This window comes from Platalea leucorodia (genome assembly GCF_965183815.1).
Source record: "Platalea leucorodia genome assembly, chromosome: 5".
NCBI classification, from domain to species: Eukaryota; Metazoa; Chordata; class Aves; order Pelecaniformes; family Threskiornithidae; genus Platalea; species Platalea leucorodia.
This window is the reverse complement of record NC_138827.1, coordinates 15,182,166-15,204,232: the sequence shown is the minus strand read 5'-3', so window position 1 is coordinate 15,204,232 and position 22,067 is coordinate 15,182,166. Positions and strand designations below refer to the sequence as shown.

General features: G+C 42.9%; 1 protein-coding gene across 1 annotated transcript in view; it reads right to left on the bottom strand.

Annotated features, from left to right (window-relative positions):
* Window positions 1–4,876: 4,876 nt before the first annotated feature.
* Window positions 4,877–22,067, bottom strand: part of MYH16 (myosin heavy chain 16) — a gene marked incomplete at both ends in the record, with an annotated part of 37,147 nt that continues 19,956 nt past the window's right edge. The window contains 25 exon segments of the mRNA XM_082314169.1: window positions 4,877–5,065; window positions 9,374–9,560; window positions 9,995–10,024; window positions 10,026–10,093; window positions 10,221–10,285; window positions 10,288–10,350; window positions 11,580–11,589; window positions 11,591–11,707; window positions 11,710–11,781; window positions 13,056–13,188; window positions 14,063–14,106; window positions 14,110–14,193; window positions 14,197–14,259; window positions 15,010–15,137; window positions 15,330–15,441; window positions 15,749–15,970; window positions 17,435–17,493; window positions 19,517–19,616; window positions 19,747–19,822; window positions 20,244–20,359; window positions 21,022–21,090; window positions 21,094–21,128; window positions 21,131–21,221; window positions 21,771–21,896; window positions 21,900–21,941. Coding sequence (XP_082170295.1) covers window positions 4,877–5,065; window positions 9,374–9,560; window positions 9,995–10,024; window positions 10,026–10,093; window positions 10,221–10,285; window positions 10,288–10,350; window positions 11,580–11,589; window positions 11,591–11,707; window positions 11,710–11,781; window positions 13,056–13,188; window positions 14,063–14,106; window positions 14,110–14,193; window positions 14,197–14,259; window positions 15,010–15,137; window positions 15,330–15,441; window positions 15,749–15,970; window positions 17,435–17,493; window positions 19,517–19,616; window positions 19,747–19,822; window positions 20,244–20,359; window positions 21,022–21,090; window positions 21,094–21,128; window positions 21,131–21,221; window positions 21,771–21,896; window positions 21,900–21,941 — 2,301 coding nt within the window.

The window sequence follows — 22,067 nt, the reverse complement described above, 5'->3', positions numbered from 1 at the left end:
CTCCTTCAGATGCTGTAGCACCTTCCCTCCTCTCTGGCTGGAATACAGAAAGAAGTGCACTTGCAGTACTTTGCCCTGCTCTTAATCCCCTTGAGGATTTGCTTGCTGTTTGGGGTCTCACGGTTTGGATCCTGTAAAACTTCAAACTCCATTGCCTGTGAGGTTTTGTGAGCTCAAGTACAAAAAAAAAAAAAAAAAAAGGCAAGTCTGGGGGGAATTAGTGACTCCCAGATATACTGAGGAGCAATAGAGTAGTGAGTTTAATTTCTAGTCTGAGAGAAAATAAACAATTTATAAGCATCTAGAATGAAACAAGAAGGTGAACGCTAGCCAGTATGGCTTTGTCATGAATGAATTGAGCCAATCTAATTTCCTCTTCTGGCAGCATAACAGGGCTTGCAGATAAGGGAGAAGCAGTATATGTCATATATCTTGATTTTTAGTAGAGCTTCTGACACTGGCTTGCAGGATATTCTAATAATAAACTGGGAAACCAGTCTAGATGATACCACTCTAAGGGAGTTGCAAAACTGGTTGAGGGGAAAAATGTACTTGATACTGGTGCTTGTACAGGGAATTACCCTGGGTCCATTACTCATCCATGATGAAATAAAGAATGTAATTACTGCATTTGAAGATGAGATCAAGTTTGAAGGCAGAATAAACACAGTCATAGAACTAGGATTCAAAATGGGAGCTCTATGGAAAAAATAGAATGCAGTTCAGTAACAGGTGTGCTGCTGTAAAATTCAATGGAATCAACTTCAGGGTTACAAAACTGGGAAGAGTGGGGCAGCTGGCTGTGCTGCAGGAAAGGATGGAGGGGCTGCCGCGGGTCATAAGCTGAGTAGGAGTCCATAACGTCTTGCTGTTGCAGAAGAGGCAAACCCCGTGCAGGTCCGTATAGGTAAGAAAATGCTTGTAAGACATACACAGGAATCCTGCTCTACTGAGCTGTGCTGGAAACGTATGTCCTGTCCTGGGCTCCGCACAAGAGAAATACGGATATTTGGAAAAAAAGGTGGCAGTAATGATCAGTCTTTGAACACATGACTTTTGCTGAGCCTGTTGAGAGGACAGAAAACTGAGGAAAGATCTGGTAAGGCTTCAAATAGATAAAAGGCTGCTGCTATGAGGAAAGGAACGATTTGTTCTCTAATGCCTACTGGGGGTAGGGCGAGAAGTCATAAGCTAAGAAAACAGCAAGGCAGATCTAGGTTACAGTGAAAAAGATTCTCAGTGATTCCTTTGAAGTAGTCAAGCCCTGTGTTGGACTGACTTGGCAGGACGTAGGGCTTTTCTTACCGTTTTTTAAGAATGGATCACACAAATACTTGTCAGAATGGCAAAATGCAATATAAGATCTTGCACTCTGGAAGGAGGCTAGAGTCGATAGTCTCCTAAACCAGTGTTACTATGGTTCTGTAACTGTGAGATATGTAATCATTGCAGCCCTTATTGGCTTAACGATAACACTAGATCAGCTGCACAGATTAAAGGTACGCAACTAGGCCAAGTCAAATTGCGTAACAGGAATGAAATGACGTTTAAGTATGGTTTTATGTTTACGAAATTATCTTCACCAGATGGGGTGAAAGTATCTAAATGAGGAACTCTGCAGAGCTTCTAAGCATTAAAAGCTAAGGCCCTGTCTCCAGTGAAGCTTTCCGGAGAATTTTCCACCTTTGTTCCTGCTGTATTGCTGATACAATTATGCTGTGCTAATCCAGAAAGGATGCCAATGTTTTTGAGATGAAGGTCTCAGAAGCAAGACTGAACTGATCTTGGTGAAAGTAATTTAGATGCAGTCAGACCTTAAGATGTATTAAAAAAGTTGAGCTGGTACATCCTTTGGGGTTGTTGTTTTTATTTTTTGAGCAGCAGATGCATTCAGATGGGTAGTAGCTAGTCAAAAAGAGGTCTTGGAAGCAAGCTGTTGTATATGCGAACAGGTAATTGCGGATGAAAATACTTGCCTTGAGAGGCATTCTAGATGTGCGTTGTTCACCCCAGTATTTGAAAATGTAGCAATTTCCAGCACAGTGTCATATTATGCCTGATGTTTAAAAGGAAGAGCCAACAAATGTAATTTTTTCCTGTAATTGTATTCCCTGCTTTTCTAGAACTGCTGTCTAGATCACAGTAATTTGTCAAAATCGGTTTTCATCAGTAATATTCTTAAATTAGCAAGAACATTGCCTTTAGATCAGATAAAGCCACTGATGATCTAAAGAACTGCAAATCTAGGATTTTTAAGCAGGGAAAGTCCATGTATCCAAATGTCCTGCTTTTTTGCTACTTGATACTGTGCCTGCCTTGCCAACTCCTGTTTTAACTTTGTGTAATGTGTGCGATGGTCATAATACAAAATGAGAAAGAAGGAAGACTGCTCCCAGCTTGACCAGACTTCTGCTGTGTGGTCTTTTTGCATACTGGCTTTCTAGGTAATGATGAGCTTGATACTGACTGCTTTCCCCCCGCTGCCAGAGAAGATATGTGGTGAAGCAGGTAGGAGCCCGCGTGCTCAGGCTCCAAATGGCCACCTTCAGAGTAAAGTGTGTGACATCTGGCAGCATCTGCACTCTGTTAGCCTGCTTTTCAAAGGTTGTGTGCCTAAATGCATTTGTACCAGTTGGCTTGGTGAACGAGGGCAGGCTGTTTGGATGACAGCAGTGTTTTCTCCAGCTCCTACAGAAAATTACTAGAAAAGAAACAGCAGCAGTGTTATCACCATTTTTTAGATTATGGCAGCAAAATTGTATGTTGGCATTGCTAACATTTGCTAGTTCAAGGCATTCACTAGGGGTCAGCCCTCCTAGTTCTGGAGTAATTCTCCCACAACCAACAAAGTCTCATGTTCTGCAGACAGTACCCCACTGTGCTGCCACAGGAGCTGTTTCTGCCACCCAGCTTGTCTGAATGTGCTCTGTGCTACTCCTACCCTCCTCCGCCGTTGCAGCACCGCGCTATGTCTAGCATCTTAGGTTTACGCAGCAACCCTGAACGCTATGTTCTCCTGTCTTGCTGCGAACAAATTCAAGTTTTTCCCCATACAATAAGGCTTATTAAGACTATGAATGAAGGCTATCAATGAGAGGAATTATTTGCAAGAGACGGCCCAGATCACACCTCCTGTCCTTGACTTGAAAAATCCCAGATCTGTGTTAGCACAGATCCTTTTCAAGTAGTGTTGGATGTCTTCTATCATTCCAGGTATACTTGAGAAGTATTATTTGCAGATTTGTGGGCCTGACACACAGATAATTCTTCTATCTGCAGATTGTTGCATGCTTTTTCTGTCTTCTGGTCTTTTTCCCATGTAGGTCGCTTCTTGCTATCTCAGACCTGTTTTAATCAGTACTATAGCAGTTTTTTCAATGGGCAGCTCTTGGCACGATACACAGTACTCTGGAAGAAAAAAGAAGATTGAAGCAGTGTTGCAGTAGCATATTATTTACCTTTCAAAGCCTTGCTAAGAAAAAAAGATAGAAATGCTATAATGTCTAGGCACATTTGATACGCAATGATGTGCAGTCTCTTGTTTTTACCCCAGGGGAAGGAGGAGAGGGAGCAGGAATTGGGTGGTAGTTGCTTTGTATAGTTTTGGTCCCTGTCTTCCCTGCTAGACTGCTGGAGTGTACAGAAGTGTCCTGGAATACCATGCCAGGATGAGGTGGGCTTTTTCCTAAGAGAGGTCCTTGCTGTGCAATTTTGGTGCCCTTGAGAAAAGATTTAGCCCTTAGCCTGCATCCCTTTTGGAAGTAGAAGGGTGCTGCTCTTTCCCCCTTTCTGTTTTACCATTAGTGAAAACACATCTGTAGTAATGATTAGCCATTTCAGAACTTATCTCCGTGCATGAAAATACTTATGGAATATCTCTCTTCCCTTTTGTAGGGAACTGCATGAGTCAGCTGGTGTTGAGAACACACCTATGTTTTCCTCATCTCTATCCCACACCCTTTTCTGCTCTAATAAATTCATGGCAGGTGGATTCAAGCACACCAGCTCTATCTTCAGTGCCTTTTCCTGAGCGGCTGACACAGAGGAAGAGAGCTTAGGCACTTGGATAATCTCTCCAAAAGTGAGCCCTTTGCTTGCTGAGGCACAATGCCTGGTGTGCAGTTTGTTTAGAGCTGATTCAGCCATGCCATCTCCCCCTCCTCTGCATCATCCAGTTCATGTATGGTCTACCTGTACTTGGCTGGGCTTTGGCTAGCTTCCTGTTCCTGTACCAGAAAGGGTTTGGTTTAACAAGAGAAATCTGTGCACTGGGAAAAATCGACCTGGAACATGTCCGATATCTGTGCATAACGACATGAAGGTGAAGAGTATGGTCATGACCCTAAAGAATGGTAGTTAATAGGTATTTTTTAAATTGTGTTCATATCTGTGCACATATTGATAAATTTTCACGATGAGGGTGGTGAAACACTCGAACGGGTTGCCCAGAGGGGTTGTAGATGCCCCATCCTTGGAAACATTCAAGGCCAGGCTGGATGGGGCTCTGAACAACCTGATGTAGTTGAAGATGTCCCTGCCCATTGCAGGGGGGATGGACTAGATGACCTTTAAAGGTCCCTTCCATCCCAGAGCATTCTATGATTCTATATTAGAGACTGTATTTGAGGACAGGAAGTGGCTGCAAAGAAGGGATAGGAGAGTAATCCTTTGTAGAGAACGATGCATGCTTTTGGGTGACTGTCTCAGTAGGTGCATGCGAGTCTACAGTGGGCCACATGTCTGGGGGTGCTGTCGGTAGAAACAGAATGTGTGCTTCCTGCAGTTATGTGTTTTGGAGAGGCAAAATGCCCCTGGTGGACAAGGTACAATTGTGTGATGAAACAGTGAGCTGGAGCAGAGAATATGTACAGCCTCCTCAATTTGTCTCTTGTAAGTTTACTATTTGTTCTGCATCTTTTCCAGCTGCTCCTGCATGCGCTAGTTGGTTCTGTGGCCATCTTTTGTGGAAGACCAGCTCCTTTAGAGGCTTCTTGTTCTTGTGCAGAATTTTCAGTCTCCACATGGTGTTTCTGTTGGAGTCTAACTCTATTTCCAGTTCTTTCATCTGAAAAGGAGCAGGAGAAATTATTATGGAAGGGATTTGAAGTGTTGATGTGGAATTATGAGGATCAGAAGAAGAAATAGGAAGATGGTCTCTACCCCAGGAATTTGAAGCTACTCATACTCTAGCGTTTTGTTGCAGTTCAAAAATAAACGGGAAGTCATGCTGCTGATGACGGCACACCTTGCAAATTCTCCTTCGTGGGTGTAGATCAGCTGCTGATACCAGTGGCTTTTTACTGCTGTACTCAAGCACCATAAAGATTCTCATCAATGAGTTCTGCACAGGGTGCAAAGTGCTGAAGTTCTCTAGCGCTCCAGTAGGCTGAGAGTGTCCTACATGCGTCTTTTCTGCCTGGACTGGATTTCCTTAAATTAGTGCGTTCCCTTTGGGACATGTTGGCTGTTAAATGAAAACATTCCTTTTCAGGTATTTGTGCTGAATGTGGAAGCTCAGGTGCAGAAAAGTGTTTCATAGCTGCTCTGTTGGAATGATCTTTCTAATATATTTGTACATGTGTTTCCTACCCTGGAGTTTAATGATGATGCTTTTTTTCTCCTTTCAGGGCTAACTGCTCAGCCATCTTGACTTACAGGTCTTTCATTGCAATTTAATAGTTCTTCTTAATCTTTTCCAGGTGCGTGCAATGATCCTGCTCCTGACACAGGTCTTTTGCCACACAGGAAGCCTGTGAGAAAGGTATGAAACAGATTGACAGCACAGCTATTTATGCAGAGCATTGCAAGCTAGGATATGTAGACCCGATATCTGTGTGTTGCCTTCTGAGAAATGTTGCCATATCTGTAATTTTTCTGTGTATCATAGGCTGCCTTTCTAAAGACCGGATCCACAGTTCACTGAAATCAGTGGAAGTAATCCCAGCTGACTTGGACAACTCTAGATCAGACCATAAACCAGGTGGTGGTATGCTCACTCTGTACCACTGGAGTAGTCAAAGGTATTATCCCCATCTATTATTGAGTCAACAGCTTTAGTTCTAATGACACTTCAGGCTTTGATTTCTACCTTTCAACAGAAAGAAGGTGGCTGAGAGTGTGCTGTAGATGGACGGTGAAGATATTGCATGAACATGCGGTTGCTGAAAGCACAAAGGTGGCAGAAAGCTCAGCCTCACTCTGGGAGGAAATGCTGTGCATTAAATCCACAGCTAACTGTGGTATTTCTGAAGTGCCAGTTGTCAGCACAGTGCCAAAGGAGCAATCTGCTCGGTGCTGGCAACTTTTCTCCCCTCTGTGCCAATTATGAATGCCATTGACTAGCTAGAGAGGGAAGCCGGCCTACTCTTTGTTGGAGGCCTGATAGGTGTGATGAGTGGAGTTGTGTAATAAGGGAAAGAAAGGATAAATCGAGAGGAAATGGAGGAATTCCTCAGGGTGCCATCTGTGATGTAGATTACCAGGGAGGCAGAGAGAAAGAGGATTTCTTCTTTTGCGGATTAATTTTGCCAGGCTGCAATCAGTGAGCTAACATGCATTCTGCTTTTCAGGATCATAAAAAGCAATGCAAGTGCTGACATATATTATTAACAGTGTGCTTTCAAATCAGCACTGGAGAGAAATAATGGAATATATACCTTAAGGTTTCCAGCTACCAACAGAAAAGGCAGAAAGGTGAGGAGGTGACTTATATCAGCCACAGCTTTCTTTGCTCTCTCATCAGCTGCTCAGTACTCACTGATGATTTCCTCATGCTCATTAGTGGTGTGTTGAAGGTCAGGCTCCAGCTTTCATTTAATAGTAAGCAGACTGATTCTAGGGGGCAGAAAGAAGTCTTAGAGCCCCAGAATGTCTTATCTGCTCAGCTCTTCCATTTGGCTCTCAAAGAGTTGATTTGTGCATCAGTTTTCTCTCAAGATTGTTTTTTCTCTATAAAATGGTGAGCTGTTAAGGCAAGTGGCATTCATCCCCACTGGATATGCGTTACAGAACATTAGGACCTGTGTATTTACTTTCATGCTAAATGGGAGCTAAAATGATGATACATCTCTGAGGCCGAAATAGACCCTGTTGTTTATGAAGGCCTTGAGTCTGAGTCTGTTTTCCTGAATTTCTTTGTGTATAGATTTGAGTTTATATACCAGTATTATTTATTTCAAAGTTATGCTGCAGTAGCAGCAGCTGGCTTTAGACTCAACTGAAACTGTATTTGATTGCATTCTCAACAAACATCGTCTCTGCTCCACAGTTTACAATATGTATGTGTCTCTTTATCTTGTAGAAAATATGAGCCCCACAGCTCATTTTGTGCTTACTGTTTACTGATATGAATCATTGAAGGACTGTTGTTGTTGCTGCTGTAAAAATAATAATAATAAAAAAAAAAACACTCTAAGGAAGAACAACTACAAAGGCTTTAATAGAAAAACTGCGCTCTAGCAACACAAGCTGCTCTTCAGCAAAACAACATCAAGTAAATGTGCCATTGTGTTACAGAATGCTGCAGCAGTTCTGTGCTATGAAGGTTTTATATAACAAATAAGTTTAAAACCTCAAATTTGCTATGGAGATAGCAGTTCACCTGCTAAAAATGTATCCTTTTATCATCAGTCAATTGGAAGTGAATGTATTGGTTGCATTTTTTAACCTATTTGATTAAAACCCACATTTATGACTCAGTTTTTATAACTGATGTCCCATAATTGCAGCTGAGAAATACTTCTTGTATTATCAGTCCTTTCCAGAAGTTATGCTTTTCTCCTTGGACATGATAGCATGTGTGGTCTTTATGGAAAAGAACTGCAGACTGTAATGGTGAATGTTAAAGTAGCTCCTTAAACCTATGCACAAAATGAAATGGCAGGTATGTTATTTCATACTACAGTCTGTAGTGCAAGAATGCTTAAAATTTCACTAAAATGGATCTTGCTGTGGGTTACAGTCATGGAAGAAATCCCAGCACCATGGAAACAACTGGTAAAACTATAGTTTCAATGGAGGCAGAATTTTACACTGTCCCTTTTAAGGTGGGTTTTTCAGAAGTGCTTAACTCTTCTACTGAATTTGCTAAAAGTCTTTTCATAGGCCTTGCTAGGATCAAAGCTGGGCCAAGATACTGTTTGTTTTTTTTTTTTTTTTTAAATCCTGCTATCAGTATAATATCTCTAAAGACTGAGCTCTTCATGTTCCATAGAGTTATCAGACCTATCTTATAGGCCACTGTTATATTTATCCATCATTGGCCTAATCCTGCACTTCTTACCCAAAGTTAAGATTTAATGTTAAACCGCATGCACATAAACTCTCTGACAAGATAGCTGTTGCATAAATAGTTCTACTTTCTCTGTCCATGGACATTGAGTTCATTATGTCTTCTCCATGACCTCTGCCTACTCCAGGAGTTTGCGAGAGTGCTTGCTGCCCTCCAGGCCGGTCTGCACTTCTTCCAGCTCTGTCCGCAGTGGGCTGAGGTGGTGTGTGCTGCTCCTGCAGCTCCTCCTCGTGCTGGCGAGCATCCTCATCCGTTTGGATCCAAAGGTCCTGAAAGCAGATGAAAGATTAATGTAAATAATGAAGGGAGATGAAGCTGAAAAATGTAGGAGGTCTCTCTGAAAGCTGCTCTTTAAGGTGATGCCAGATTTAAAAAAAAAAAAAAAAAAAAGGCAAAAACCAAAACCAAACCCTGCAAAAAATCCCCAGCACTGGATCCCAGTGTCATGTGTGCCTGTCATATCATTGTAGCCACACTGACTTTAAGAGAACTACTTCTGACTGAGACTGATGTAAGTGAGGACAAGTTAGGGTTGTGTGTGTGTGTGTGTGTGTATATATATACACACACACATATGTATAGAGAGAAATAATCTTTGTTGTTACTCTTAAAGTTACTAAAACTGGATTTTTGGCAGCAGTTGTATCACTTTATTCCAACAAAGAGACTAGTCTTTTACTAATTTACTTAGTTTTATTTTAGAAATGAAGAGCAAAAGGAAGCTCCTTAGTTTTACATCTCTGTTAATTTCTAGTCCATTTCTTGGCTATCCTGTTCAAACAGCAATTACAACTTCTCTTAAAAGCAGAACTTTTTTTTGTTTTAATTACATATGACCAGTTCTTTCGGTTTCTAGTTCAACAAAAGCTGATAGTAATGCTTGTCTTATAAGGTTTGTTGGAACTACTGCAGATTGAAATTGGTATGAGTGGGAGAACCAGGGCTTTTGAATATAAATTCTCAATTCGTTCAAGATGTCGGTCTAAACAAGAGTACATAATCTACTGCTTTGTTGCTTAAGCTATAAAATAGAACTAGTATGCTTTTCCATCCAGGGACCTGCTTCCACCCTCTCCAGTTTACCTTGACATGCTGTTGCAGTTTATTCAGTGTCCTGACAAGCTCATTGTTCTTGTCAGCACGATCTGATTGCATTTCCATGCTGGTCAGGTCAGTGTCCATCTTCTTGAGCCTGCAAGCTTTAGCACTCCCCTTTCCTTCAGTCTCCAGACTCGCCTGCGGAGACTCAGTTGCAGGCTGGTGATTATTTCTGTGGAGTCCAGTGAAGCATATGGTACAGCATTCTGTTATGTTGAGTCTGATCCAGCCTTTGTATCAAATTATTGCCCACCAAGCAATAAGAATACAGTAACTTTTCAAACCTGTTTAAAACTGAGATACCAGGATTTTGCACCAAGCCATTCATGAATACCTTCTTTTAAAACATAGGGCTGGGAGAGCTTTCAAGAGGTCATCTTAAAAATCTGCTGCCTAAAATCTGGATCACCTCCTGCTAAACCAGTCCCACTAGACAACGTGTGACCAGACTGCACTTAACTTCCAATAATGGAGACTCTACGACCTCCAGACAACCTGGTCCAAGGAGTAATTTCCCTTAATGATTATAAAACTTTCCTAGTGTCTAACTTAAAACCTCCATGCTGCAGCCTTTGCCTGTGGCTTAATGTCATATCATCGCTGTACCTGGTTGTTTCAAATTCTTCCTTCTCGTGTTCTCCTGTCAATGTTAGCTTTAACACGAGCCCATTGGAGATGAATGCAAATCAGTTTGCTTTCTTCAGCCTGTAGGGGTGCAACAGATGGACGAATAAATGCCCTTCATGGGGTTATACATACAAAATCTGTCTGATGGAATGTGGGCAGCAGCCACTGGGCTGGCATGCAGCTCTCACATCTGTAGCATTGGTTCCTCCAGGGAAGACTCTGCTTCCTCCAGTGCCACCTGCAGTTCATCCTTCTCAATCTCCAGTCTATCTTTTGCAGCTCATGAATGCTCTTCCCTCCCTCCCCCAGCTGATTGATTAGATCCTTAATTTCCTCTAGGGAAGAAAACGGATATTTCATATGATAGGTTTATTTCAGGACTGTGAACTTTACCAAGTGCACCAGACAGATTCTTTGAATGGAAATGGCATAAAATGATTCCAGTCGCTTTATATCAGCTGCCCTTTTCTTTCATTGCCAAATATTATCCTGGATTTCTGAATGAGCCCTGCTCGCGGCATGTGTTCATGGAGGTGGAAGAATGAAACCTATTAAATCAAGAAAAATTTTTTCCAGTTTTTGTCCAGCATTCACCTCTCCCCCTTTCAGATGGTTGCTCTTACAAAATGAAAACAGGACGCCACATCGTCTCTGTACAGCAGAATGGGGCTCTCTGCCAGCCGATGTAGGCCAGAGCAAAGGGTTGGGGGAGATAGCCCAGAAAACACTGGGTCTGTGCCAGGGAGTCCGTCTACTGTTTTCTGTTGGCCACAAGGCCAGCAGATTTTAGCATCTTCTAAATATTTACCGTGGCATCTTCCAGCCTCCTGTAAGAGAGAAATTTTTGCAATTTACAGAAGCGTTTAAAAAAAAAAAAAAAAGGCAGCTGGTCTCCTTGTACAGCCAGGTGGAGAACTGATGCCAAGAGGGAGACTCTGAGCAGGAGTTTAACTGACTTGCTCTAAACTGATTCCTGGAGATGCCTAATCCTCCCCACTTAGGTTAAAGGGAATGTCATCTTCCCAGGGCAAAGCTGGCCATTGTTAATAGTCCCCTAAGTGAATTGTTCAGGATTAGAGAGAATGCTGGTAGCTAGAACTGGGACCGCAGCCTGTGTCTTATTTAAGCCTAATGCTGTAACCAGCCCATCATTCCCTTATGTGGAGCTCTAGTGATGATAGGCGGCCCAGCCTGGAGTGATGACCTCCTAGTATAACAGTGAGTACAACCAAGCTGCGATTGTGATAGCGTTTTAAGGGTTCAGAAAGGACGTCGATCCTGAATGTTATTCCCAGAGCTGGTTCCCTGGAAGCAGCACACTGGTGCTGGTTACAGTCTTGGGTGATCCGATAGGGGTGGCGTGTGTGTGAGTGCAGACTCTGTCCCAAGAGCAGAATCTAACCTGCGACTTTAAGTGCATCAAATGTATGTTCACAGAGAGTGAAAGCACTGCTAGAAATAAGGAAAGTGGAATTGATGCTGGAAGACACCATAAGAGATCATTCAGTAGGAATCAAAGGGCTTATGTTTTGCAGAGTTTTTTTAACATCAAACCAGTACTGACCCTGAAGGGCCCTTGTTCTCCTTTTTTATAGATTCCAGGTGCTTCAGAGGCAGTCTTAAGCTCAAAATTTTCAGTTGTGTACATTCCTTCTGGGAACTATCCACTTCCACCTGCAGCTCTTTGCATTTTTTTGTTGCCATTCTGCCAGCTTCTTATCAAAGGCTCTCTGCTGCTTGTCCAGGGTAGCACAAGCAGCATTGGCCTGGAAAGATAAAGCCGAGCATTCACCGGACACAAGTTTTCTTTACACTTCGGTTCTCTGTGTGTCCTGCCAGCTAGTCACAGTTAAATTGGCAGCCACTCTAATGACTGGCAGAGTTTCTCTTGGTCACTCTGAATGGATGATTAAAATGTTTACGAGGCTTTCTTTCCTCACCATTAGGAATTTAACAAGATCACCCAGTTCCCATCAGTGTGATAGTCTTCCTTGCTCCTGCAGTTATAATGATGCTGCTGTGGAGCAAATGTTCTCTACTTCAGATATTTGTTGTGCAGATGTGCTGTTAGTAATTGCCTGGGTTGATTAGTGTGACTCTTTCTATTTCAAAGATGATTCGGTTACAAACAAGATGTTACTCAAGACTATTTTACACTGTGTTTAACTGCTTGTCATGAAGGGAAAGAATAAAGGTACATTTTTCTTTCCTAGGAGCTTTTAATCACAAATATTCTACATATCCTTAAGATCCGCACACGCGTTCAGATACCATGGTGACAAGCACACCACAGGAACCATAGAATAAAGAACTGCTTCATTAGAGAAAGTGATGGTGAAACAGATTTTTTTCAGCCCAGTAATGTAATGCTGTATGTGGGATTTTCGGCTCTTGAGACCTGTTCTAAAGCTGACTACAGTCATTGGCAGATACCCAAAGACTTCAGTGGATTTGGAGCAGCCTTTGTGCCTATTTTAAGTAACATTTTTATTTAAATGTCCCACAGTTGCACTACTATTCATGCTCTTACACTAACACTAGCAAGAGTAGAAATACTAATTTAATGAAGGAGCGTTTGTTGCTAGTGTTTAAACTACATGTTGTTTAGATCTGCTTTGAGTATGGTAGTTAATAACCAGTGGCCAACCCACTGGTACTGCAACACTGAAAAGTTCAAAGCAGGATATCATTATCCTTAAAAAGAAGATGAATACCTTGCCTTGCAGTAAAGGAGGGCTTTTGCTTTAGCTGTAGTCTTGTTTCTGGAAGTCAGCTAATGAGCTTGCCAGAAGCATGCTGTGTGCTCCTAGGAATTAGCTGCGGCTCTCATCTGGGTTTTCTCTTGATGTGATAAATCTTAGCCTTGCTTCTCATGGCCATACGGATTACTTGACATTTAATAGAGAGATCTTAAAATAGTGAGAAATAAGGGACCAGTCCAAAGCTGACCTGAGTTAACAGAAGGGCTTCCAGTACCAGGTTTTAGCTCTTGCTGGTCAGGCTTGTGCTGGATGCACTCTTGAACGGCTGGATTTCTTGCCTTCTCGAGGTCAACAGTGTGGTCTTCCACTTCTTTCTGAAGCCTCTGCTTAGTTTTCTCTGTGTTGGCAACCCAGGCTTGGACTGATTCAGCTGTCTCCTCTGCTTCTTGGAGCCTCACGGCCAACTTTGTTCTGAGGGAGGGAGGGCAGAAATATCCTGGTGAGTAAGTAGTTCATGGAGTGAGGAGCGGTAGGAGTCAGCAGCCCTTATCTCAAGCACCATCACTATTTTCACCAGTGAAAAAGTGAAATCCTGGCTGCAGTCTCAGAAAAAGGACTGTAAAACCAGTGGCTGTTTCTGCCCCTCCACTGGTGGGTATGGCATATTGGGCCGCAGCTCAGCTCTGTATTGCTGGATGGTAACCTGGTGATAGACACTTCCACCTTCTGTTCAGGTATCTCAAGGACTGGCATAGTGTCTAAGAGCAAAGCAGCCTCCCTCCCTTGTGAATATCCCTGGGACTCAGTACAAAGTCATGCAGAGATGTAGTAGCTTATTCCATTTGTCTCAACTTGTTCAGGCGCACAGTGAAACCCTCCAGATGCTTTAACTTTTGTTGCTATTATGTGAAAGCACCTTTGTTAACTCTGTTAGAGAGACTGCTACAAAGATTGGCTCAACTTCTAGCCTGTAATACCAGCTCTCAAGGACCAGATTCTCAGGGGTTTAATCTGATTTGATGCTTTCTTTATTCTTAGGAAATGCTAGTGGCTTTTGTAGGGCTGCTGGAAGAGTAAAGTCCTTGTCAGAATGAAGAAAGGCTATCCAAATTCAAGCCTTTATCAGAAGGGATCAGTGTTGGTTTTCTGCTGTCATTGTACAAGTGTTAGGTCTCAATAGTCCCTGTTTATTATCGCAGGTATTATTTTCTTTCTCTTGGCTGAAGCCCTTTGCTTTCTTACCAAATTGAGTCCTAACAGATCACATCTGTAAGCTGTGACTCAGCAGCCAAACTAAATAATGAGACTGCCATAAGTCCTATCTCCCTGCAAGCTGAGTGCTCACTTGGTTTCTTCCAGCTCTTTAGTTCTTTCAATGGCATCAGCCTTCTATTTAGTCCTCCAGATTATGACTTCAGTATTGAGTTTAGAGACCAGGCACTGCAGTTCAGCTTTGCTCTCCTCCTCTTCCTCCAACTACTCTTTCACTGGGTCCAAATCATGCTTGGTGTTGGCCAGGCTCACTACAGCATTAGTGCAGGACTAGAGATAGCACAGCCATTACTGTGCGTCTGTCCTATTGGAAGTACAAATACACTGACCTCACTCCCTGGAGCTGCAGTGCTCCACCTGACCAACTCAGTTCTGGACCAGCTAGAAACATCTCAGGCTTCAAAATATCTTCCTGGTCAGGAGCCAAGTTCCTGTTCTCCGTACCTGTTTTTTACTGTACTGCAGTGGATTGAATTGAGCTCATACAACTGGAAACAGAACTTGGCTTGTCATCATCACTGTTTTCTCTCAAACAGTGTTTCAAAGGAATTATGACAGTAAACCCATTTGGCGATTGTTCTGAACACAGAGAGAATTCTTGCCAGACTTTTGATATACAGGTGCAGCACTAGAATTACTCTTTGAAGATAAGCAGAAATTTCCAAGACAGATGTGTCAGATGGTGACCTGAAATACTGGTATATTTTGAGCCAAACTTGTGTGATCTATGCAAATAAACTGCTGTACAATCCACTGAATGGCCAGAGGTGTGTGTTCTGCTCTTTGCTGCTGACTCATGGGAGATTCTTATTTTCATATCCATACAAGGCTCATGTCCCCCACACCGCCTTCAAGATCAGCTGGTAACAAGCCCAGAGATTAATTTGGATGAGAAAGTTTTCCTTTGTGAGAGCTAACACAAAAGATTTGTTACTCTGAAGTGGACAGCGTGCAAAAGAGCAGGCACTGCATGTCCCATGACAGCGGCAACTTCTGTAGGCAGTTGGTGGTCCCTAGTACCTTTGACTTTTCATCCAGCTGTGTCCTGAAGTCATCTGCTTGCAAGGTGAGAGAAATCTTTATGTGGACAATCTGGTTATGCCTGCTCTGAGCTTCCTTGTGCTCCCGACTCAGCTGGCTGTTTTCAGCTGTGGGAAAAGTGCATAAAGAAGCAGGAGAGGAACTAATTCAATCTGACTGGAGCGAAAGAGAAGCAAAGGCTAGAAGGATTGGGCAGATTTGCAGAGGAGACAGGGCAGGGCTGCCAGAGTTAGATGAAATGTAGGGGAAGAGGAGGATCAGAGGGAGGTAACATTGCACAAAGCTGTCAAGGAATTTACCTTGGAGCCTGATGGCATTAATTTCATCTTGGCTCTTCTCCACCTCAGCCAGCTGGGCATTGGCTTCAGACAGGTTATCTTCCAGCTTGTGAACACGAGCATCTGAGTTCAGCTGTAAGAGTCAGTCATATGATGCGGAGTAAGGCTTGAAGGGCCAAAATATCCTCCCTCTCTTGCAAACTCAGTTTATTCCAGTTGGTTGTAATTATAATGGGATGACTGTAATAGCCAGGGGGAGTGCAGAGTGTCCTGATCTTTAGTGAGGGGGATGCCCACTCCATCAGCCGGGGCGGGCAGTGTTCAGCACCACCTGCAAACAGCTGCTTGCTGGTATCAGTTAGCTCGCACTGCAGAGGGCTGAATTCTGCCTTGCACTGATGGCTGCACCTGTGTTGAGAAGTTCCCTGCTGGCCTCTCACCTTGGATTTCTGCAGAGACTCCAGGCTTGCACTGAGGTCATCCATCTCTGCTTTCGTGACCTGTTTGTCCGTCTCCAGCTTTGCTTTCACTCTGGGGATTCTCAGAAGCTCTGCCATCTCAGCCGTGGCAGCTGTGCGCTTCTTGCGCAGGGTAGAGACCACGGCCTCGCTCTGCAGGGTTGCCTCCTCCAGCTCAAGGAGCAGCTTCAGCAGCCCAGCTTCCTGCTCGCAATTCTGTTAGATCTGAGAGGGGGCCAAGTACGTGTTGTCAGCTGGGATCTGGCAGCCTTGGAGTCTCAGTAAGGCCCTCGGGGATGCTTTATAAGAAAGGCTTCTGGAAGCCTTTTATTTAGCTTTAGTAGTCTCTGGATTTGGGACAAATCCCATCTTTGGTATCAATCCATTAGGAGGTCAGTGGCTGGTATCTTCCAGAAAGATTAACCATCTCTAGGCCTCCTTGCTAAAGCTCAGAGTAGTTCTCTGGACTGCAGGCCATGTATTTTCCTTGCAAAACAATAGAAAATACACCTAACAGTCCTCCTTTCTTTACTGTGTGCTTCTGAATTAGCAGCTTTCTAATGAATCTCTGATCACCTGCCACTCCAACTCTATAGGAATAACAAAGCTCACAGTGAATTTCATGGAGCCTTGGTGCTTTACCCCTTCCAAGGTCTGCAGAGTGAGGGGAAGGTCTGCAGGATCTGGCCTGCTTAAGAGCTTAGAGAAGCTACTGAAGAAGCTTCTCCAAAGGAGAGTCCCAGTGATGTTTCTCATTGTCTGAGGAAAGAGACAAGATGCTCAGATGCAGGGAAGGTGCCTGACCTGAGCAGTTTTTGCAACACCAGCTTCTTCCAGGCAATCTTCCTTGTTTCTCCACCTAGTGGGAAAGAGGGGAAGAAATTCTTTCATGCCAAAGAGCCTGTGTATACTTAGAAGCATAAACATTTTGGAAACATGGTAGCAAGTGTGAGGCATAATCAGAGAGGGAACGGGAATTCACAAATGCTATGCTGTGCTTTAACTGACATTGCTGCTTTTTGTGTCACTGGACAAGTTCCTTTACCTCTGTTTTCCCACCTGTGCAAGGTGTCTAACAACACTGACCTACCAACCTGATGTGGTTGAGAATTAATTAGCTAGCATTTCTAAAGTGAATTGAAATGGAAATGTTACTTACTATTGATGCTATCAATTTGTATTAGTCATTAGAATGTGTTCAGAGCATTCTATTAAAATACAACCTTTTGGGGTCTAAATTATCTTCAGGCTTTTCCATTATTAATGAATCTGATTATATATTTAACAACCACATCCTGGCAATTTACATAAGATTTATTAGAGTAGATCCATCCATCACTACAGAACTGTAAAAAGTGGATGGGGTGATTTGATAGCTGAAGCACAGGACTGAGAAATCCCCATTTTTCCTGACCTGCTACTCTCTTGCTCTGTGGAGGACTGCCCCATCAGTAACTGGCTTCTTCAGAGGTTTCTATGAAAGGAATAGCACGTGCAATTTATAACGGTGAGTTTGCATAGGCTAAAACTAGAGTTCAAGATTGTTGTCCATCTTATTACTTTTTCATGAGGAATTTTGTTTTTTAATTAGTAGTTTAATGTCATCAGGTCTTTTCAGAAGTGTAATCACTCCCCTGAGGAGGTTTTTTCCTCATTAGATACTCTTACCTGTGTTCTTATAGCATGCTCAGCTTCCAGGTCTTCTTCCATCTCTTCAATATATGGGCCTGGAGGGTTCAACCAAGCACAGCAGTGTCTATGAGCAAGAGATGTGAGAGAAACTTGTGGAAATACAAACAAGAATCTTAATTTCTTCACTCCCTTCTCTATGTATTTGTCAGCTCTACTGGATTTTCTTTCCTGGGAGAGATCTACAACTGGGAATACTGAGCCAACAAAGCAGGAAAGACCTGGCCAGGTGTCTCAGTAGACAACTATGTTATCTGCAGCATGGTTAGCTTCCTGTATCATGTTGGAATTTGGCCTTCAGGAATATAATCAAGCTGATTTGGTTACTTGAGGGAAATAGAGGCTTGTTTGTAGAAATAGCTGCAATCTACGTTTGCGGGTTGTGTTTTTGTTGAAATGCTGAGTTTTTAGTTAAATATTTGGGCACTGAAATATGTTGGATGAAAGAAATATTTGAATTCAGAATGGTAACGCTGTGCATCCTGTGAGCTGTGGTCTCATTTCTGGTTTTATTTACCACCTTTCCTTCCACAGTGAGAGGGTGAGTGCCTTGCAGGAGCCTTTGGCATTTATGTGGATGAAAAGGTCTATCAGCCATCTTTGCTGGCTGCCTGCAAGCAGAAGAGCAGGTCCCTGCAGCAGATTACCTTTCTTCTGGCCATAGCAGCGTGGCAGGAGATCTGCAGTGAGCATAGAGTTCCCCAGACTTCAAAGAAAGTGGAGTTTAGAGTGAGTGGATAATATACAAGACAAGCTGGATCTCAGAGCTGGCTGAACTATTGATTCACTGGAAGGTAAAAAGACAAATGTTTCCAAGCCGAGGGGTTTCACAAGCTCATAGAGAAGTAGTCAGAATCTGCTGTAGAAAAAAAGTGAAGATCTACCTGGGGAAAAATAAATACTAGATCTCAGCTGGTTCTATTATTTAAGGGTTTAAAGGGTGATAGGCTACAGAATCTATTTTAACAGGGTAGGCTTAAAAGGTCTGTATTAACCTTTTATGCCAACTCAGTCTTCTCAAAAAGATAAAGCTGCGCAAGTAGGCTACTGTGGGATAAGAAAAGGTAGGATGTTACAGCAAACGAGTTAAGCCAAGTAAGTGTTTCTACTCTGCAGTGAACAGGTTAATCTTTGTTGAAAGTGGGTTGAGATCTAGTGTCCTGTCTCCTTAGTGGGACTGGCAGGGCGCTTAAGTCCCTTTTTCCTTTGTTGAAGTTCCTCCTTACCCCATCATTAACTTGTCTGCAAGTAAAAGCACAGGCACCCCAGGAAGTTGAGTCATCTGTTTGCAGCTCTGAAGGACTAACACCAGCACTTAATTTTTCTTCTGTCACTTAAGTGTCCCGGTGGCCTTGCTCTGAAGCACAAGTATCTTGTACTCCCTGTGGAGCGCTGTGTTACAATTTGAATTAGCAAAGCTAGCCAATATTTATTAATGATTGTACACATTGCCTTAGCTACTTAGGTCTTTAACTAGGTAAATTAGTGATTTGGATAACATAGAGCTGGAAATTTGTATTCTGGGAAGTTAATTTCTAAGGGGAGGTTTGTCAGAGAAGTGCTGGCAGACCCATCACTAAAGTAGTCAATAGTGACACTAAAATAAAGTTCTAATTTGTGATAATATTTTGTATTTCTAAAACAGTTTTTATCTCAGGATCATAAGGCCTTACATAAACATGAATCATTTAAGCCTCATAACTTCCCGGTGATTATGCACATTTTATATGTGGGTGACTGTGGAAGATGAATTACAAATATCAGACAATGAGAGAAAGACTTAGGAAACAAAATCCTGTATTTTTGATTCTGCTTGCCTGAACTACTGAACTGTACTTCTGCTCTTCTGCTTGTCATTGGGTTAATACTGAAGAGATCAGGGTGTGACTGTGGATTTTTGCAGTGACTTTATGATCAACTGACTTTTCAGGTGTAGGTAATGCTGTCAGAGCTATGATGTAGCACAACTGCACCCAGTAGGATCCTGTACCCTGGAAAATTCTGTTACAATTGACACTACGTCTTTACAACCTCTTCCAAGTTTGGCTCATTTAATCTCACTGAGGTTAGCAATTGGCATTTTGAGGTCACTCTCTGCTTTATGATGAGCCTTTTCCACCTTGCCATGGGTCTTCTTTTCTTGTTCCCACTTGTCCTCCAGCTAGTTGAAAGAAGTGGAATCAGTATGAAAAAGAACTTTTTAACGCACACATAGGTGGCAAGGGCCCAAGATGTCAAAAACAGACCAAAGAGGGCCATCTAAAATACAGACCACAGCTACTGCACCTCACCTCACAGATCTGAGTGGTAGGTTTGCTGTTGTTCTTGGTCAGGTGGTTCACCTTGTTCTCCTCACCTTGCAATTTTCTGGGAAGGGAGAGACTAAGACTAGTGAACAGAGTTGGGTGAGAAACTAACTACTCTGCCCTGGCAACAGACTGAAAACCCAAAGAATAGATTCACCTGAGGTGCTTCCTGAAAGCAGTATGCGCTTCGTGTGTGCACTTTCAATAGGCCAACAGGAACTTGGTCCAGCATTGACTCTTAGAGAAGAATCCTGCTTGCCCTCAGCAATTCACGTAGCTCCTTTGGGCAGTGGCACAAATTGGCAACACTTCACTGTGCTGCCATGAGCTAATACCTAGAAACACACAGCCCCCTTCCCGCTTGCGCAGCAAACTATATACTCACAGTATTGAAGCAAGCAGACAATGTGTTGTGGTTTTTTTTTTTTCCTTTGCCCAGACTGGGAGAATGAGAATGGGAGAGAGTAAAGAAAAATGGAGAAGTTATTTCTGCCTGATGAACTTTCTCCAAAGCCCTCCTCGCCTTTTGGAATTTAGTGACTGAGTCATTCTGAGCAGAGAGATCTGAAGTCAGAGTTCGAACTCTGTGGTCTAATGCCTGCAGACAGGAAAGGGAACATCACGCAGGTTTTGTGGATCACACAAGCCGTTAGCAGCACCAGGACAAAATGTCACTGGAAACTTGTATTTCTTTAGAAGGAATCTGAGATTCAGTTAATAAATTCTGAGACATATGAGGCATCTGTGAGTTTAACATCCTGTGGATGTTAACACTGACTTCAGAAGAAGCAGCAGACAGCCACATGGCTGCTACAGTACAGATTTAAAACTTCTCCAATTACATGAAATAAAAAGCAGTTCAGGTGCAGGAGAGGGAGAAGTATTCCCCAAGGCTAGGTGGAAGGGAGTTACATGGCTGTGGAGGGGGGCATTTTATAAATAGAGGCCTACCAGCATTGCCATGTAAAAGTGGGTATAATTAATAAAGAATGTAGAGGAGATGCAGATGTCTTTATGTAGAGGGATGCCTAGAAATTGCTGTGAAATGACTATTACTATGGGGTAGAAGGGTGAAGTGTAGAATTAAATCCATCCCAGGTTATGTGAGGTGCTGGAAGACAATAGAAGAAACTGTGGGGGAGATCAGCTGAGTGAATCTGAGCATCCCAAAGGGTGCTCTGCCTGGAGGAGCTGTAATGGTTGTCGGGGTTCATTTCCCTGAAGAATGAGGAGAAAAAAACTCGCTGTCATGCTTCATACCTGCTTTTCCTTCTCTGTTTTAGCCAAGGTAGTCTCCAGCCCTTCCAAGTCACTTTTCAAATCACTGAGCTAATCCTCCAGCATCCGCTTGCTGGCACTTATGTCAGCTCCTTCATATCCAGGATCTGGCTCAGTAGGTCCATCTTTGATTTCATCATTTGGGCCAGGCATTCCTCAGCATCCAACAAGTTCTCTTGTTCCTAATGAAGGGGTGGGAATCCAGTGTTCATCCTATGAAAGGCTGCTACAACTCCTGCCTCTTATGGCAGCAAACTTCCATTAGCAAGAAATACAAGATTTTGCCTGTTCTGCAAAGTTTATTAAGATTTCTTTAACATACCTGTTGTTGATCTGAATCTCCATGACTCAGGCTATAGCTTCTTAAAGTTAAGCATCAAAAACTCCATTTGTTTATACACACAGAGGTCCTTAAAGAAGAGTTTACATTTTACAAAGATGCCACCCTTGCTTGCCATAGATCATGCTGAGCATCAGTGGTTGACCAGGAAGAGAACCTGGGACTTGTGACAACAGCTTCTTTGCTTTAGCCATGAGGCCTCTCAGTCTCCTCTGTTTTCTAAGGACTTCACTTTATTTAAGATACAGTCAGGCTGTCTGTGAATCTCATGCATCATCCCCATATGCTCTTTATTAATTCTGTATTCTGAAAAGGAGCCTCTTATGAGTCACTTGAGAAAGCCGATGTCCTGCCTAAATGAATACTAAGCCTTTATCCATTGATAACGCTCAGCCTGCAGTTGGATGGGGAGGTCATTCTTCTCCTGGCTGAGGGTGGCTGTCTGCTCCTCTGCTTGTTTGTGTTCTGTGAGCTCCCGAGTCTTTGACATGATGCTTCTCAGCTCCAATTCCTTCAGTTACATTTTCTTCTCCTGTTGGGCCACATTCAGCAAAGGCTTCACCTGGAAGTAAGGAGTTCAAGCAATGAGATTCCCAAAACAAGCCTTTTCTATTATAATGGTCCCTGAAAGCCCCGAGGTGATCCTTTTATTATCAGATCCTTGTATTTTTTGCATACCAGTGGGAGG